Raw genomic sequence first — 20771 nt, 5'->3', positions numbered from 1 at the left:
TAAAAATAAAAAGAAGTATTTTCCAAGATCACAGTGATATCAAAGCTGAAACTTTACAAGAGGGTTGGTTTAAAATTAGTATCTCCAGTTCTCAAATATCTATGAAAATGTATGTTTCTTTATAATATATGCTCACCTAGTTTTCTTTTCCTGAGGGTATACTTGTTTGTATTACCTAATCTATGCAAGGTAACAAAATATAGGAATTCCTAATACACTGATAACAGATAAAAACTAGGCTTGGATTAATAATTCATCACACAAATTAAAGCAATTTATTTGTATTACCTAATCTACACACACTAATAAAAAATAGGAATTCCTGGTACACTAGTAACAGATAAAAACTAGGCTTGGATTGGTAATTTCTCACACAAATTAAAGCAATATTTAAAATAAAAACTAAATATGCACAAATGATCATGTATACACACATATATGGATATATATACACACAGGTATATACAGATGACTATAAAGCCATTATGTATATACATACCTCTATACAGATGAGTGTCTTGGTACAGCAGGTACTCATCAGTGACTTACTAAAGCATGAATGAATGTACAGAAATAAAAATTTAATATTTTTATATACAAATACCTGATAGATTCAGTATCTATGTGCACAGGTGCTATCCTCTCCAAAAGAAACTTGATCATTTCCAGAAAAGGATTTGTAGGCTGTTTGGGGTTGCCCAACTTCTTAGTTATTTCACGCTGTAACGTAGATTTGTTAAAAATATTACAAACATATGTTTAAATGATTACATTTAAATGTTAAGAACCTACCATAATTAAAACCATGTATTACTGGTACTAAAAAAAATTGAATCAAAAGAAATTGAACAAGTCCAATAAAAAACTAAATTAAGAATTTAGCATATAAGAAAGGTAGCATATCAAGTAGGAAAAGATAGATTATTCCGTATATTATATCAAAATAACTGAACAGACATTTAGAATAAAAGCAGAGTTAGACCCTTATCTCATACCTTACAGCAAAAATATTCTAATAGGATGAAAACAAATACAAAAGAATAAAACCAAGTGTCAGTAGACATACAAACTTTAGCAAACACAATTATCAGGGGAGCTTGTGGAGCTACAGATTCCTGAGCCTTGTTGTGGAGATTCCCATTTAGTCAATCTGGGATAAAGCCAAGAATTATCTTTTTTAATAGCCTCTTGAAAAAAAAAATATGGGCGACGGATTTAAAAAAACTGTCATACAATATTTTCATTGACTTGTAACAGAATGAGATTTCACAAGCAGGGCTCGAAAGGAAAAATCCTTGAGAAGACTGCTGATAAGACTCAGCTAAATAAAAAAAATTATGGCTATACTATATACATTAAAATAATACAAAATAACACAGAATATAAACTGTAATTGAAAAATAAAATCTAAATTAAAAAATAAAGCTAAAGTATGTAAGGGACGACATAAAATGAAAGGACAAACTATAACTGACAGAAAATTATTTGTGGCTCAATTAACACAAAATGCCATGAATAACAAATCAATAAAGACAAATATTCTAGCTAAATAGGCAAAGATTAAAAACAGAAAAGAAAAATGTATAAAAGAATTATAAATGGCTACTACACAGGAGAAAAAAGTCAGATGACTAGCAGCCAAGAATTACAAATCCTATCAAAATAACTATGTTTTTAAGTTTTGCTTATTTCTAACAACAAAACTGACCAATACAGAATTTATCCTAAGGAAATAATGAAGACTATGTAAAACTATTTAGCCATAAAGATATGAATTAAATTGTTCTTTAATCAAAAACTGGGAGAAAAGTCTACATATGTAACACAGAGGACTGTTCAATACATTACAATAAATATATTCAATGGTATGCTCTATTGCTATTAAATATCTTACTGTAAAAGACTAAGTAATGAAAATAAGTAAAATGAACAAAGCATTTATTTCAGAAGGATATACACCAACCTATAAACAGCAACTGTCTCTATAAAAAAAATTATCATTTATTTATATTGTTGTATTTGTGACATTTTCTGAATTTTACATGAAAAATATAAATTTTATAAAAGGGGACCAAAAAAAAAAAGTTTGGGGGTTTCTTCAAACATTAGCTCTTTTAAATTTTTCTTCTTACCACACAACCTTCAGCCTGTTTGCAGGAACATGTTGGACTAACAAGTACTTCTAACTGTTTTCTTATTTTCTCATCATCTTCCAACACCTGTGTGAATTTCTTCATGAAATCCTGAGCCTTACCAGGATCTGGCAAATTTCCTAAAATTCAATTAAAATAGAATTTAGAAATTTCTCAAAATTTTGGCTCAAAATGAAATTAGCTTCAGATAGATTCATATCTGAGCAAGTAACACCAAAGCACAGATTCACTTTTAATAGTCAGCTTATGTAATAAATTGAATTGATTCTGATTAATAATCCTAACTTGCATCTATACTGGGAAAGACTGAACTGGCTATCCTATATAATAAGAGCCTAATATGCAAACTGTCCCCTCAACCAGGAGTTTGACCACTTGCTATGATGTGCGTTGACCACCAGGGGTGGTGCAAAACATGGTGGGTGTCGGGAACGCAGCACTGGCAGCAGAGGCCCTGCCAGCCCTGATGGGCCCCGACGAGAGCAGGACCGAGCAGGACTGTGATGGAATGGTGGAGCAGGGGAGGGGGCGGCAACAGGTCAAGGCAGGTGTGAGCGGGGACCCAATCACCTCACCCATCTCCCCACAGATGGCGACCAGCGTTCATTACAGAGAAAGGGCAAATAGCAAAATTGAAATATTTCTTCTAATTATTTTCCTTTCAATGTGCATGAATCTGTGCACTGGTCCACTAGTTCCTAAATAATTCCTTGTAATATTTAAGGGCATTAAATGCCAACCTGAACAGTAATTCCATTATCCCCTTGAGCTTCCTGCATACATTGTTCTTTTTAATTCACAGCAAGAGAACAGTAAGTTTTACTTTTAAGAAATGATTTCCTTTTATTCCATTGTTTATTATTAAACCATCCAGATAATGCATATGCACACTCCTGCTATCTGACACCAACACATGATAAGCAATACGTTGCAGGTGTTACTGCCAGACATGCCATTATTGTACAAGAAAGAATGAGTCTTTGTAGAATCAATAATAATTTTTATACTATTCTCCTAATGTGTCCATGCATCAAAAACACTTATGATAGCTAATAAAATATTGATCCTAGATTCTTTTTTTTTTTTTTTTTTTGGCTACTTACAACTGCTACAGAGAACCAGATAAGATACTTATAACAGAAATTATAATACAGAACTATGGTCTTTAATAAAAGTTGTAGAAATTCAACTGAATCTTAAAATGTAAGTATAGTAAATGTAGTCTTCAAGTTCATATACAACTCTGAAATTCCATTTTAGTTCTTGGCTAGATCACTGACTGTAGTAAGAAGAACTTTTCCCCCTAAATAATTCACTGATAACCTTTTTCAGGGTTCTATAACTCAAAATACATACTTTGTTGTTTTTAAATGATTTTAGAAAATGTCCCTTTACAGCTCCTCCACAATGGATAGGCATCATATTAAAGATTACAGGAAGGCCTACCATTTTAACAAACAAAACAGAATGACAGATGGGAATGGGGAGGCAGGAGAGGAAAGGAGGAAGGGAGATAGATAGAAATGGGGCGGGGGGGGGGGGGGGAACGAAAGCAACAAAAAACCTTTAATTCAGTATTCCACAAATGTACTTGACCATAGATTCCTCTTTTCTAACAATACAATTAACTCCTGCAGGATACTAGCATTCCTCAGAACAGAATTATGGAAATACTAAAATTGTTGGAAGAAATGGATGGAGATAGAGGGAGGAAGAGAGAAAGAATATAGGAGAAGATATACTTTAGGGGTAGTGTCCACACCCAAACTGCTAAGGAGATAGTTATAAAAAAGCAATAGTACAATTCACTTGCTATAAGTTATCCAAAAGGACTGAAAATGAATTTATGTTTAACTGTCTAAGACTCAAATATACTTTGGGCTTAAAGCCCTACTTATGCAAAAACTCTTATCACTTAGTCTAAAACCCATGAATTAGTTCTTCAGTGTCTTAATATTACTTCCATACACATCTTGAAATATTTGTTAAAATCTCAGAAATCCATCTAACCTCTCTTCATTATTACTCTGTGGAAACTCAGCAAAAGCATTCCTCTAGGTGTTTATTTTCCCTGTCCCTCTGTGATCCACAGTGGTCTGGAAGAAAAAGCAAATGCCCTGCAACAACTGCTATTATCTCTCCCTGCACTGAACCAAGAGGATATGCTACATAATCCTTTTGTCTTTACTGTTCAATGCAATTAAGTAACGTTTTCTTTGAAATCACTGAAAGCGAAAAGGCTAATTAATAATTGTTTTCAAAGAAACCCTTTTGTAATTATTAGGTATATCCTTCATTATAAATTTGGCTCAAAATGAAATCAGCTTCAGACAGATTCACATTAAAGCAAGCAATACCAAAGCACAGATTCACTTTTAATGTAATAAATTGAACTAATTCTCAAAAATAAATGTATGTAAGTCCTTTATGGAGCTCTTGCTTGTATCAACAAACAAAACATTTCCATGCGGTATGCAAAGTAAATAAAAAGTCTGAAAAACAAAGGGAAAGCTGAGCTGTCAATAAAAAATCAATCAAAAACTTTTTAGTTTTTTCCTATATTATTATATCCTAAAATGGAACTCCATGAAAAACTTGAAATTACCAGAAATGTTTCAACTAAAACTTAAATTTTACATATAATATTTGAAGTAACTTACTTGTAATGACCATCACTTTTGAAAATATGGCCTTGACACTGGCATCGGTCTGAAAATCACAGAAAAAAATGCAAAATTAAAATTTTCTAATAATAATCTTCATTATATTCTTCAGAACATTAGATAAGCATAACCTACAAATGCTCCAGCCTTACCACCACTAAATGCTCCTTCTTTACCTACTAGAGGCCCAGTGCATGAAATTCATGCATGGGTGGGGTCCCTAGGCCTGACTGGAGATCAGGGCTGGGCCGATTGGTGCTCAAAGGCCCCGGTGGGGTCGGGAGAGGAGGTGATGGTCACTGGGCCAGGCGTGGAAGGAACGGACACCAGATGCCGACGCTGCCACCATGCGGTTCCCCACCTCCCCCCTCCTCCTTCCCTCACCACCAGGCCACCACTGCGGGTGGTAGGTGGCAGGCCAATTGAGAACTGCCAGCTAGGAGGGACGGGGCGCAGGAGGTTGGCCACCGGCCCCAAGGAGAGAGCTGGCCCTTGGCCCCCCTGGGAAAGGGGCTGCATCTCCCCCACTCCCAGTTCCCTGTCCCAGCCCAGGGCCAGGGGGAGGGACCGTAGGAGGTTGGGCAGCTGGGGGAGGTTTGCCATGGGAGCGCACTGACCACCAGGGGGCAGCTCCTGCATTGAGTGCCTGCCCCCTCGTGGTCAGTGCATGTAATAGTGACCGGTGGTTCAGTCTTAACAGTCGCTTAGGCTTTTATATATATAGATGTTCAAACTCCAGACAAATTCAATGAAAAGTGGCAGTGAACTCATTCTACATCATCACCTCTTCCCTCACCCTGTTATATGATCCTCCAAACCAAAACAAGAAAAAACAGACTACTGCACCACCTTTAGGACAGGAAGATATTATTTTTCTTTATTACTAAAGGATCAGGGCAAGTAAGTTAAGGAAAAAAATCTGAAATGCTGGTGTTCGAGGTTTTACCCTGATCTACAAAAAAAAAAAAAAGAAAAAAAAAAAAGAAAAAAAGTTAAGTTTACAATTCTGATTGACTTAAGGTATTTCTAAAATGTTTAAGCCTGAGGATTATAAAGCATTGTCATGAAGCTTATAGGGAAGATTCTGAATAAAGCCAATTTAAAAAGATTCCATTAACATGAACAATTTTCCCAAGAGTGCTAGCTATTTGCTACATCAAAGTAGTATTATTCCAGGCATGAACATGTTCACCAACTGAACTGCATGTAATAATACACTCTGTAAAGTCAAATGTATAAAACAAGTTTCAAAGAATGCTACTTATTTGTTACACCAGGTGTTATTTTTTTTTAAATGTCACTGAATAACTCAACTCTAAAATACAGAGCTCAAAAAACATTGGGGTGAAGAAAACAAATCAAATAAACAAACACTATCCCTATTAAGAAGGTGCTTGCTGAGAGGAACTGAGAAACAAATATAATAGATTGTAAGAGAGTTAACTCCCAAATATTTGGAATTAAGAATATTTGAATAAGATTTCTGTTTAATTTGGGAGAAAAGAAATGGTGTGCTGGGCTTTCAAGAAATTAATCCACATGAAAAAGAAACGTTATCAACAAAGGTATAATCCTGGAAATTACCAAGTCACTTTGAATGACACTGAGCAAATCAATTCAGTTAATGAACCAGAAGGACTCCAATGCTGAGCTAAGTAAGAAAATAAAACTATCTTAACGGGCTAAATAATGAAGAAGGCAAAAAATATATATTGATCATTAAGTATCTAAGAGTCTTCCCAGTAAAATAGAAAGAAATATAAACACCCACAAGTTAAACACAGCTTTGTATTTTTTTCTAACTTTATAATGTGTACTATAATTCTTGATATAAGCAAATATTAAGTAATTCCTCATTTATAGGAGAGGATTACTATAAACCACTTAAATAGCACAAGCTCATTAATTTTTATAGCAAATGGACAAATTTACACCTAGGAAAACAGAAAGCAATTCTGCTCTATTGACCTCTGTACTATGAGCATGAGGCATACATTATGAAGGATGGGAGGATTTCTAAACTATGGACTAAAAACTAAATGAAAAATAACACTATATTGTGTTTCCAAGATGCAATTTAAAATGACCAGGCACACTGTTTTTCATATGATTTATACTTTTTATAGGCTTGCATACACCATTCTAGGAAAAAATACACCAAAAAAACCCAAAAAGGACCATCCTAAAATCATGCTAAATGTCCAAAAAATAAAATGCGATGTATCAACTGGATGAATACCCCTATTACATTATAATCATGAAGAAGAACATTAATGTTACCATAATATTAATTTTCAATAAAAATATCAATATACTTAATTCTACATATTAAAACTTTCTAAAATCACAAGGCTATACAAACACAATGGGAGAATTTTAGTGTGGCAAGATAAAAGTATGTAATTTTACTCTGTTACCTGTGCTTTCAATGATGCACAGTTACTCTTTTGGTGTGTGTGTTTTTCAAATTTAAAACTACAAAAAAAAAAAAAAAAGAGGGAAAAAAACCAAAATCAAAAACCCTTAATTTTGAGTCCTCAGAAGGAAAACCTTCTTTTTCCTGTTGGGTATCACCTTTTACAGATATAATAAATTCCACTTTTCCCATACAGTAAGTTTCTTCAAAATTTCAGTGTCCTAAGTTAGAAACCATAACTTCTAGAGTCAGAACTGTTCCACTCAGAAATAGCTGTTTAACATACAGCAGTAATGGTAAAGACAAAACTTAATATCAAAGGAAAAGTTTTCATTAAATTTAACTTACTTTGGGTTGCTTAATTAAGTCAAGCAAATCCTTAACTTGATGTCTGAGCAGATTTTGACATTTCCACATTTCATTCAATGCTCTGAAAAAGACAGACACATAAGTTTAAGTAACAAAGGGTGAAAATCCTTCCAGAACATTCTAACTATATTAATTTTTTTTTTCAAGTTCAAAACCCAAAAGGAGGTGACAGAGATGAGGTAAAATTAACAGGACTAAGCAATTAATGATGTATGGAGAAAAAGCAAAGCATCAAATAGAACAGATAATAACATTTAAGAAGATAGCTGCATCAAAAGAAAGAGATTAGTGGTGGTTGTTTTTTCTTTCGTATAAAAATCAATCATTAACTAAAATATGTTTGTAGGCTAGGGTGTAGAAACTAGCTACATAAATTTGAGAAATAAAGGAATATTTGATGAAGTAAGGTTCTGTGGAGGCAGGCAGGCCCAAAAGAAATAAAGACACATCCTCTAAGACAGCGGTTCTCAACCTGTGGATCGCGACCCCTTTGGTGGTCGAATGACCCTTTCACAGGGGTCGCCTAAGACCATCCTGCATATCAGATATTTACATTATGATTCATAACAGTAGCAACATTACAGTTATGAAGTAGCAACGAAAATAATTTTATGGTTGGGTCACAACATGAGGAACTGTATTTAAAGGGCCAGAAGGTTGAGACCACTGCTCTAAGAGAATGGGAATACTTTTTCCTACAACAGAAATATATTTATTGCATTATATATGTATACAGTATTTTATATGGCATACATGAAGTAATATATTATGGATTACATATACTTAAATTTCCATATCCAAATAATAATCTTTGCTGTTTTCAATTATCTGCACTTCTATTAACTTCCATAATTCCACATATGAAGCACTGCCATAAAACAGTAATACAGAAACATACAAAACTTTTTAAATAAAACAATTATAAATTGTTTCATATTTTCATTCTCCTCCTTAACAGTATGTTTTAAAAATACCTTTGGCCCAGCCAGCATGGCTCAGTGGTTGAGCATTGACCTATGAACCAGGTCACGGTTTGATTCCTGGAAAGGGTACATGCCCAGGTTGTGGATTCCATCCCCAGTATGGTGCATGCAGGAGGCAGCAGATCAATGATTCTCTCTTATCATTGACTAGAGGCCTGGTACACAAATTCGTGCACAGGTGGGGTCCTTCAGCCTGGCCAGCGATCTGGGCCATCTCCCTCAGTCCTGATAGGGGCCAATCGGGGCCGGCTGGCAGTGGGATGTTGGCTGTGGGAGCACACTGACCACTAGGGGGCAGCTCCTGCGTTGAGCATCTGCCCCCTGGTGGTCAGTGGGCATCATAGTGACTGGTCAACTGGTCGTTTGGTCAACTGGTCATAACGGTCACTTAGACTTTTATATATAGAGATGTTTCTATCTCTCCCTCTCCCTTCCTCTCTGAAATTAATAAAAATATATTTTTTAAAAAAACACCTTTTGGAGTTTTTAAATAAATTAGTTTAAATTTGGATACTTAAATTCCTTCATAGTAGTGACTTCAAAATGGCAAAACTCTGTATTGGAGCATTTTCAATTAACAAGTTAAATTTGAATTATGTAATTAAAATATTAATTTTCAAAGAAATAATAGTCATCTGTAAAATACTTTTGAGCTTCAAAGTCAGTAAATTCTATCTCTTCCTATACACCTTATTACTTACAACTTCTGAAAGACCTGAATTTTGAAACATGCATTAAAACAGAAATTACATTGCCTATCATAGTTATTAATTTAAAGATGAAATCTCATGCAATTCTAAAGCTCATTATAAACTACTAGAGGTCTGGTGCACGAAATCTGTGCACTCGGGGGGTGGAGGGAGTCCTTCAGCCTGGCCTGCACCTTCTCGCAGTCCTAAGGGGATGCCCGACTGATGGCTTAGTGCTACCAAGGAGGCAGAAGAAGCTCCTGCCACCACTACATTCGACAGCAGGGAGCCTGGCTTCTGGTGCACTAACCACCAGGGGGCAGCTCCTGCATTGAGCGTCTGCCCCCTGGTGGTCAGAGTGCATCATAGCAACGGGTCATTCTGCCATTCAGTCGATTTGCATATTATCCTTTTATTATATAGAATTATTGCTATGGCTTAAATAAAAAAGCGATCATAACTGACTCAGATTTTCTATTACAACATATTTAGGGAGCCCATACTCTCAAAAATTTTAAGTTATAATTAAGCAGCAAAGACAATTATCCTGTGTCTTTGTCTTTCTACAGAGTCCTCTTAAAAACAAAAAAACTATACCCTAGAAGCAATACTGCTATAATAGGGAGACAAACATATATTTTTTAAATGTGTTTTTATTCATTTCAGAGAGGGAGTGATAGAAACATCAATGATGAGAGAGGATCATTGACTGCCTCCTTGCACACCCCCTACTATTAATTGAATATTAACCTGAATTCCAGTTCTATAATGTAAACAACCTGCTTAGAGCTTGTTTATTCTCACATGTGCTATCTGACATTTCAAGCAGACAACTTGTTCCCTCAGCAGGGCTTCTCCTTGTTTGCACCAACATAGTTTGTGTCACCTCAATGAAAAAGGCTGTAGTCAGAAACCTGTCCAAATGGTAAAGAAAACCTTTCTCCAACCTTCTGCTCTAAGTTGGCCCCTCAGATTCAACAGTACAAAAACTGCCTGGATAAGAGCCTGCCCAATGAAGAACACATCCAGGACACCTGATACTAATGCTTACTCTTGTCCCTAACAGTTGTTCTGAGAAATCTGGGGAAGGTGGACATACACATCCTGAACAGAGTACTCAAGCCTGCCTCTATTCTCTTTTTCCATAATCAAGATATTTAGTTAACTTAGGGGCTTACCCCAAGCTGGTACACATCAAAAAGTCTAAAATGTATGAATTTTTTGTCCTCCCCCAAAGAAAATCTATCTATAATAATGAAAGCATAATATGGTAATTAGACTGGACATCCTTCCAGACAAAGCTGGGGCTGCGAGGGAAGCCCAGGTCCTGGGTGCCAGATGGAAGCCGGTGACGGCAGCTGGGGGAAGGAAGGCCTACTCTTGCACGAATTTCGCGCATAGGGCCTCTAGTAGCTATATAATAAAATATATGCCTCTTTTGACAAATAAGAATAAATCCTTACCAATTCTCATCAGGAACCTGCCTGCCATGCAGGTATTCTTAAACCCTTTCAAATTAGAGGTAACAAATTCAAATGACCTCTGGGCTAGAATGGTAATGTAGATGAGTGAAACATGACAGGTGTTATAATATGGAATTGTGAGGACTGTGGTGAAACAGGAAACATTAATGAAAATAGCCCTATCATTAAGTATTCAGGAAAATGAAAAAATGACAGAATTTGATACCCAAAACATCTGCATTAAATTAGATGCCTAATATTGTTTAGGAAGATGTAGAAACTTACAAACCACTAGTGGAAGTATAAATTAGTATAACCATATTGGACATTTCAAGCAAACAACTAGTTCCCTCACTAGTGCTTCATAAAACTGAAGATGTACATGTTCAGCAATTCCACTCTTGGCTAAATACTAGTGATTCCAAACCCTGGTTGCCCATTAGAATAGTCAGAAACACTTTTCTGCAAACCTCAATGCCCAGATTACACTCCAGACAAATTAAATGAGAATATCTGAAGGTGAGATTCAGGTGTCAATATTTTTAAGCCTCTCTAAGTGATTCCAATATGTAGGCAAATTTGAGAATCATTAATAACCATAAACTTAGAAACCCTTGAATGTACATACTAAATTGAAAAAAGTTCATGGTAGCACTATTTGTATTAGTAAAAAAATGGAAACAACACAAATGTCCATTCTTTCCATTGACTCATATATCCAATGTCAAGATAACAGAATAAAATTGTGGTATAGTGACATAATGTAATTAGATACTACAGTGAAAATGAATGAACCACAAGCTATATACAGGGTAGGCAAAAGTAGGTTTATAGCTGTTAGTACTCAAAAGTTTATATTATTATTTCTTAATTATTATATCATTTATTTGTATTATAACTGTAAACCTGCTTTTGCCCATCCCATTTATCATGTATGAATCTTAGGAACATAATAGAGTGGGGGTGGGAAGACCACAGAAGACTATATCCACAATTATTCCATTTTCATAAAGTTCAAAAATAAGCAAAAATAAATAATATATTACTGAGGAATACAAACATATGAGAAGATTATTTTTTTAAAAGGAAATAAGATTGGGGTGATCATTTAAGCTATATAATGTCTGGTCACTGGGGTGGACACCTGAAACTACTAGTAATATAATGATGTATGTCAACTGTAATTGAAAATAAAAAATGAATTAAAAAAATAAGAGATATAAGGATAGGCTTTCCTTTGGAAGACAGGAGAATAAAAGGGAGAAGAGGTTCACAGATATTTTCATTTTATTACTATGATTTGAGTCTCATATGTGACTTCTTTGTGGGCATTAAGTATTTCATAATAATAAATGTAAACACTTTTGGAGAAAACAATCACAGATAAATGTTAAGTTAAATATATAACAATATCTTGATAAGCATCAGTTAATTCCCCAAAAGTTGTTTAAATTAAAAAATAATTTAAAGATTATATATATATATATATATATATATATATATATATACATAGTTTAAGTATTTTAATTTGAAACAGATAAATCTCCATTCACTCACCATTTTTATAGAATAAATTGGTCCACAGATTGCAATTTACTGTCAACTTTTCCATGGCATTATTTTCCAGTGTATCTTCTGTAATTAGCATTTTACTTTTTAAATCAACTAAATATACTTGTCAATAAAGTAATGATTGATATATGACATATTTAGGTTGATAATTACTGTTTGTATTTTGTGTTTTCTATTTACAACTATTTTTCTTTTCCAGATCTGGTGGTAAATTTTCATTGATTCTTTTTTGTATCTGAAACTATATATTCTTATTCGATGCTTTTATGAATGACTCAAATTTTTAATACTCACACTTGATTTATGGTCTAATTAATCAACATGTCTGTCCTCACTCTTATGAAAAAAGAACTTGAGAAACACTTTACCTGCCATCTTACATGTTATCTATCATCTGATAGGGTCCACCTAGTATTCAAATTTTTTCAGAAGCACAGCACCAAGCAATCACAACAGCTGGCAGTAAAACAAGGAGGCCTTCCTGCTGCGCCCAGACCTAGGTGTGGATCTAGGGCAGTGATGGCAAACCTATGACACGCGTGCCAGAGGTGACACGAGAACTCATTTTTTTGGTTGATTTTTCTTTGTTGAATAGCATTTAAATATATAAAATAAATATCAAAACTATAAGTCTTTGTTTTACTATGGTTGTAAATACCAAAAACTTTCTATATGTGACACAGCACCAGAGTTAAGTTAGGGTTTTTCAAAATGCTGACACGACGAGCTCAAAAGGTTTGCCATCACTGATCAAGGGACTCTCAAAAGCTCACATACTGTTGCAGTGACGTGTACCGACTAAATACCAGCCTAGATGCTAACCTACTTTTTAATTCACACCCTCACCCCTTGTAAAGAAAACTTTGTTATTATTACTGTTTTTATAGGCATTGATTATTTAGGTCTGCAAAAGTGAAAGTTTTGAAAATTTTGTTACGTTTTGCATTCTATTCCTTCCTTCTGGATTTATTTCCTTTTTTTTACCAAAAGAAATTATTATTCTTTACTAATTTTTTTCAAGTAGGATCTATGAATGGTGAACTCTCATTTTTTAATTCTAAGTGTCTTTATTTTGTTTTTACTCCTGAATGACAGTTGAGCTGAATCAAGAAATATAGATGACTGTGATTTCAAGTAGGTTTTCACAAACTGGAATATATATATATATATCTCATCAATTCAAAGAGGCCATCAATTGACCATGGAGAAAAAAAAATGCATTCCAGAAATGTTAGATGAAAATTGGTTTTAAAAGTAATTATATATAGTAGTGACATATTTTAATATATTCAGTGGAAAAAGAATGAGTTGTGGAACCAGGTAGAACTGAGTTCAAATCCTGACTTAGTCTCTTACTACCTGTGACATTGTGAGGTAAAATGACACCTGTGGGGTTCCGTTCATCTTATCCTATCAAATAAAAGAGAAACATGGTAATTGGCGTATGACCGCTATCCTTCCCATTGGCTAATCAGCGAGATATGCAAATTAACTGCCAGCCAAGATGGCGGCCGGCAGCCAGGCAGCTTAAACTGAACATAAGGCTTGCTTGCTTCAGTGATGGAGGACGGCAACGTTCCCCGCCTGCCTTGCCGGCCTCTGGGGCTGCAGTTGGAAACATGGTTACAAAAATAGAAGCTAAACAAAACCCCAGAAACCAGCTTTCAGCGAGCTGGGATCTCAGAGCTGGAGTTGATACAGAGTTTCGATTATAGAACCTAAACAAAGCAGATACCTGCTTTCAGCAGCCTCAGAGCTAAAGCTGGCCCAGAATAAAAAACAAAAGAAAAAAAGGAGCAGTTGGGAGCTTCAGTCCCAGCCTGAAAACAGCCCTCAGCCCCTCACCCACACTGGCCAGGCACCCCAGTGGGGACTCCCACCCTGAAGGGTGTGTGACCAGCTGCAAACAGCCATCATCCCCTCATCCAGGCTGGCCAGGCACCCTAGTGGGGACCCCCACCCTGAAGGGTGTGTGACCAGCTGCAAACAGCCATCATCCCCTCATCCAGGCTGGCCAGGCACCCCAGTGGGGACCCCCACCCTGATTCAGGACACCCTTCAGGGCAAACCAGCCAGCCCCACCCATGCACCAGGCCTCTATTCTATATAGTAAAAGGGTAATATGCCTCCCAGCACCGGGATCAGCGGAGCGGAGAGGCCTCCCGGCATCGGGATCAGCGTGACAGGGGGCAGCACCCAAACCCCCTGATTGCCCTGCGGCTCTGTGTGTGACAGGGGGCGGAGCCACAACCTCCCTATCGGCCCTGCTCTGTTCCTGACAGGGAAGGCGCCCCAACCCCCTAATCAGCCCTGCTCTGTGCCTGATAGGGGGGAGCTCCCCAACCCCCTGATGGCCCTGTGGCTCTCTGTGTGACAGGGTGCGGCGGCCCAACACCCCCACCCCACGGGCCCTGCTCTGTGTGTGACGGGGTAGAGCCATAACCTCCCCATCGGCCCTGCCCTGAGTGTGAGAGTGGCGGCGCCCCAACCCCCTGATCGGCCCTGCTCTGTGGGTGATAGAGGGTGGCGCCCCAACCCTCCCACCCCCCGTCACGGGCCCTACTCTGTGTGTGATGGGGTAGAGCCATAACCTCCCCATCGGCCCTGCCCTGAGTGTGACAGTGGCGGCGCCCCAACCCCCTGATCGGCCCTGCTCTGTGGGTGATAGAGGGCGGCGCCCCAACCCCCTGATCCGCCCTGCTCTATGTGTGACAGGGGGTGGAGCCCCAACTCCCCTATCGGCTCTACTCTGTGAGTGACAGGGGGAGCTCCTCAACCCCCTGATGGGCCCTGCTCTGTAAGTGACAGGGGGCAGCTCCCCAACCCCCTGATGGGCCCTGCTCTGTGCGTGACAGGGAGGAGCTCCCCAACCCCCTGATCACCCTGCGGCTCTGTGCGTGATAGGGGGTGGCGACGCAACCTCCCCATCGACCCTGCCTTGAGTGTGACAGGTGGCGGTGCCCCAACCCCCCAATCGGCCCTGCCCTGAGCGTGACTGAGGGTGGCATCGCAACCTCCCAATCTGCCCTCCTCTGTGCATGACAGGGGGCGGCACCCCAACTCCCTAATCAGCCCTGCTCTGAGCCCAACCAGGGGCTGCACCTAGGGTTTGGGCCTGCCCTCTGCCACCCTGGAACAGGCCTAAGCCAGCAGGTCGTTATCTCCCGAGGGGTCCCAGACTGCGAGAGGGCACAGGCCGGGCTGAGGAACCCCCCTCCCCACTGAGTGCACAAATTTTTGTGCACCGGGCCTCTAGTCTATAATAATAAAAGCATAATATGCAAATCGACCGAACAGCAGAATGACCGTCCGGGTGACCTTCCGGATTACGCTATGACACGCACTGGTGCCAGGCCAGCCAAGACAGGTGCCATGTGATTGGTCAGGAGTCAGGGGGCCCCACAATTACCCCATGATCGCCTCACAGAGGGAGGTCCAGGTCGCCCTCTGACTGGCGATCAATCACGGAGCCCCTGTAGGGTGGGCAGGGCCTCACTGTGCGTGATGATTGATCACGGAGCCCCATGATCAATCAATCGCCTCAAAGAGGGAGGCCCAGGCTACCTGACCAGTGGCACTGAGGTGGGTGGGTGGGGCCTCCCTCTGTGGGGCGATAGATCTGAGGGCCCTGCGATTGATCACCCTGCAGAGGGAGGCCAGGGCCAGTCAAGTAATCGCAGTCCATGCCTGTCGCCCGCAGGAGGTGACCATTGGTGGGGGCTGGGGGGTAGCACTGCACAGATGGAAAGCAGTGACAGCAGCGGGGGTGGGGCCAGCTGCCAGCAGCCGGGAGAAGGAAAGTCCTTATAGGCCCTGATAGCCGGCCAGGCCTAGGAACCCTACCCAAGGGGTCTCAGATTGTGAAAGGGCGCAGGACAGGCTTAGGAGCCCCCACAATCCCCATCCCCATGCATGAATTTCGTGCACCAGGCCTCTGGTCTATGTATATAAAAGCCTAATATGCTAATTGTCCCTCTGACCTTTCACCAGGCCGCTATGACGCGCACTAAGCACCAGGGGACAGATGCTCTGACCGGTAGGTTAGCTTGCTGCTGGGGTCTGGCCGGGGAATGGGTGAGACAGGACTAGGTGAGACAGGCTGGACACACCCTAGAGCCCTCCCGCGGTCCCTCCCCGGCCCCGATTGTGCACCGGTGGAGTCCCTCGGCCTGGCCTGTGCTCTCTCCCAATTCGGGAACCCTAGGGGGATGTCAGAGAGCTGATTCTGGCCTGATCCCCACAGGCCAGACCAAGGGACCCCACTGGTGCACAAATCTGTTCCCTCAGCCTCTAGTATAAAATAAGAACATTATCACTTATATTAGGGGTTAGCAAGCTTTTTCTATAAAAGGTCAGATATTTTTTAAGCTTTGTAGGCAAAACAATCTCTGTTGAAACTATTCAATTCTGCCATTGTAACCCAAAAGCAGTCCTAGATAATACACATTCCTGTGCCTAAAATATAGCAGGTATCAAGAAATGTACACTTCTTCCCTCCACCACATTTTCCCCAGCATTTCTATGAAAAATATAAATGGCACATACAGTAATTTCCATGGGGAAAGTGAAGTCAAGTCCCATTAAATATCAGTAGGAATGAAAATTATATACAATTCCTCAGACTTCTAATTTCTGAAGATTTACACCCCCAGAATTGTAACTGCATTGTTAGAGAATGCTAAGGAACTACATTTTCTAAAACCTCGACTCAATTTCCTAACCTTCGGTATGATTCAATTAGCAATATATCTTCCAAGTCCAAAATGCCAATTCCCTACAAAGACACCCAAAAATATTTTTCTGAATAAAATGTGGTTATAAAAATTTGTTTGTGCTTGCCCTCATGCCAAACTATAACACTATGTTGAGGTTATGCAGCACAAAAATATGTACTCTACTGTTCTATACCATAATGCAGATCAGCATCAGGTGAAAAAAAGAATGTTGTATTTTCATAGTGTGGACCTTTCTAATGCCTTAAGAAAAAAAAAAAGAAAAAAAAACCAGACACAAAAGAACCAAAAAGAAGGTACATCAATATTTATCAAGACAATAATATGAAAAACTGAACAGAGAAAAATCAAATCCTAAGAGTCCATGACAACCAGCTCTATTTTTTAATTACTTACAAAAATCCTTGTTAATCTTATGTCAATAGTAGTACTGAGAAAAATAGCTGCATGTTTTATTTCTGAGCATTTAAACAATGTTTAGGTTTATATTACAGAAATTGTTAACATTTAAAAATACTATTGTTATTTCCCCCTACCCCCAAAAATCCAGTATATTATAAAAGATGAAAAGAATGATTTGGCATATGAAACATACTTTACAGCATTTAAATCCAGTGTGGCATACAAGTAATATAAGCACTTCATCCGTTCTGTAGTTTCCAAATTATGGGGAACCATGTATTGAGCAAAGATCCGTTCAACAAGCAATCTATGAAAGAACATAAGAGAAGGCATTGTCTTGATTTTTTTAAATGTATTAAATTTGTATATAAAATTTCAAAACACATTCGGAACACATATAAAAGAAATTTCTCCATTCTAAGTTGAGATGAGAGTTCCAAAAAAAAAATATTTATGTAAAAATAGGAATCAATCAAAAATATGTAATGACTAGGGTGATGCCAGGTGGGTATCTGAAATAGCAGAGCACTACTCTGTAAAGTATATGACTGTCTAACCTCTATACTGCACACCTGAAACGAATACAAAATAATGTTGAATGTAAAATATAATTTTAAAAAAGATACAATAGGGCCAAAAAAGATTTTAGCTGGATATACTAGCAACTAAGATAACTACTTTTGCATGAGCCCACGCAAGTTATATAACAAGAACTCAATTTCCTTATCGAAATAATAAAGGATTAGAAAACACTACAGCGGGTCCTTCTAAACATCACTTAGTTATAAAGAAATTTTTAAAAAATTCTTTGAATTTTCTAGTGATTATGATGAAAAAAGACCTGGTTAAAAGTACAAAAAGTGCTATCAAATCATAATGCAAATCCTCATACACTAATGGCTGTGCACTCCAAGTCTATAAACTTCAATTTATAAAATAGTACTATGGGATTTTTTATATAATGTTAGCCTAAGATATACAGATTCTACTAACTATTCAGTTTGGATACATACAAAAATCTGTACTTACACTGAAACAGAAAAATACAAAGATTATATTCAGATGTGTTTTTATATATACTTATAAACTGTTTTTTTATCTGAGTAGGAATGTTTTTTTTTAAATGTCTATAACCCAAAGGATTTATTTTCATTTATATTTTATTTGAAAAAAATAATTGTGATCCGTATAATACAACTATTTAAGAAACAAAATCTTTATCTATAAAAGGCTAGATGACCGACCGTACAGATGGTCTCCGACCCACCAGCTGGTACATATGATGCACACTGGTAATTTAAAAATAAACACTGACTTGCGCATGCGTGATACATATAAAGCTCTTGCTGGAGCCAATTGCATGTGTGTGTTCTGATCTGTCATTGTCGATCGTGAATTTGGTTTTTTGTTGAGATTTAATGTGAATCAAATCACAATTTATTCATCGACCATCTGACCAACCAACCAGCCAGTACATATGACACACGTTGGCAATTTAAAAATAAATGCTGACTCGCGCATGTGGGATACATAAAAAGCTCTCGGAGCCAATCGCACGCGTATTTTAATTTTATAATACTATATTATATATATAAACTATTTTGACATGTAAATTTTTTCAGTAATGAGATTACCTCACGAATCTTTCTTCTAATTAATTTCCTTTTAATGTGCACAAATCCATGCACCAGGCCACTAAGTATAAATTATAATTACACACGTTATTTTTAAAAATTATTCTGATCTAAAGAATTTATAAAAATGAACATAAAATTATATCTATTCCTAAAGTTATATGCATATTACTGCTTCATTTACGGCTTTGGAGGGAAGGAAACTAGTCACTCAGTACCTTTAATTTGCTGTTAAAACTGAGGAGGGAGTTTAAAATGATAAAGAAAATAATTTTGCCTAAAACAACAGATCAACAGTTATATAACAACCAAAAATTTTACATATATTGTACCCTTAACTTACCGATCATCAATACTATTTTGATAATATATATGTAACAATTTGTCTTTGATCCATGAAATCTGTTTTGCAGCATCTTTTCCAGCTACTGATTGTAAAGCATATTTCTTATAAATCTGGGCAAGTCCCATCATGGCTTCTTTGCGCACTCTCCACTTAAAATAAAAACAAAGGTGTTTACTTATAATATAAAAATGCTTTCATTATATTAATTCAGAATTCTAGGTTTCTAGTTTCTAGTGTACTTTATACAATTTATTTTCATCAAACCAAAGTTACTGGATACAAATTTATAATAAGTAGATGAAAAAACACAAACTATCATTTCAATATACCTACTATAGAAAGTACAGATATATCAACATGCATAAAAAGTTTTAATGCTTTAGTGTCTTAAACCCATCACCTAAATGTAAAAGCAAAAGCTAATCACAATCTACATAAAGCAGCACTTCTCACCTTGGGGGTTGAACGACCCCTTCACAGGGGTCGCCTAAGACCATCGGAAAACACATATATAATTACATATTGTTTTTGTGATTAATCACTATGCTTTAATTATGTTTAATTTGTAACAATGAAATTGGGGGTCACCACAACATGAGGAACTGTATTAAAGGGTTGCAGCATTAGTAAGGTTAAGAACCACTGACATAAAGTATGCTTGAAAGTATACTACCAAGTTTTAAAAGTCAAAGAAAGAGATGATTGGACAAATTATAACTTACCCTTTATCATTTTTTCCAGATACCTTAAATATAAGTATGCTAGTACATTAAGCATACTTATATTAAAGATACACATATAATATTGGCTTTATCAAATGCTAAATGTAAAGACACATCAGTGCTTCATTTTATATATCTGGGAATTATATTCAAGTATAAGAGGACTGTATTCAACTATCTATAATAATAAAAGTATAATATGCTAATTAGAACGGACAGCAGAACCACCTTCCGGATGTCCTTCCTGAAGAAGCCATGGCGGCGGGGGCCGAGGCGGTTAGGGGCAATCAGGCAGGCAGGCAAATGGTTAGGGGCGAACAGGCAGGCAAGCAAGGGATTAGGGGCGTTCAGGCAGGCAGACAAGCTGTTAGGGGCAATCAGGGAGGCACGCAAGCAGTTAGGGGTGATCAGGCAGGCAAGCAAGTGGTTAGGGGCAATCAGACAGGACCGGGCCTAAACGGCAGTCAGACATCCCCCAAGGGGTCCCGGATTGCGAGAGGGTGCAGACCAGGCTGAGGGACCCTGCCGCCCCCATGCACGAATTTCATGCACCAGACCTCGAGTTTTTTAAAATAAATACAATTGGCTATAGTATGTTTAACACTGTTTAATTATTATGGAATAAG

At 37.8% G+C, this 20771-nt stretch overlaps 1 protein-coding gene across 1 annotated transcript in view; it reads right to left on the bottom strand.

Moving 5' to 3' along the window:
* PDS5B (PDS5 cohesin associated factor B) overlaps positions 1-20771 on the bottom strand; it is a 265811-nt gene that overhangs the window by 106833 nt on the left and 138207 nt on the right. The window contains exons 12-17 of the mRNA XM_081083029.1: positions 19421-19572; positions 17637-17750; positions 7581-7662; positions 4814-4862; positions 2133-2272; positions 605-720 (exon numbers count right to left, since the gene is read on the bottom strand). Coding sequence (XP_080939155.1) covers positions 605-720; positions 2133-2272; positions 4814-4862; positions 7581-7662; positions 17637-17750; positions 19421-19572 — 653 coding nt within the window. The remainder of the gene's footprint in view (positions 1-604; positions 721-2132; positions 2273-4813; positions 4863-7580; positions 7663-17636; positions 17751-19420; positions 19573-20771) is intronic.

Source organism: Myotis nattereri (assembly GCF_964212035.1).
Source record: "Myotis nattereri genome assembly, chromosome: 2".
Classification (NCBI taxonomy): domain Eukaryota; kingdom Metazoa; phylum Chordata; class Mammalia; order Chiroptera; family Vespertilionidae; genus Myotis; species Myotis nattereri.
Note: the sequence above shows the minus strand (reverse complement) of the source record. Positions and strands in the feature narration are given on the sequence as shown.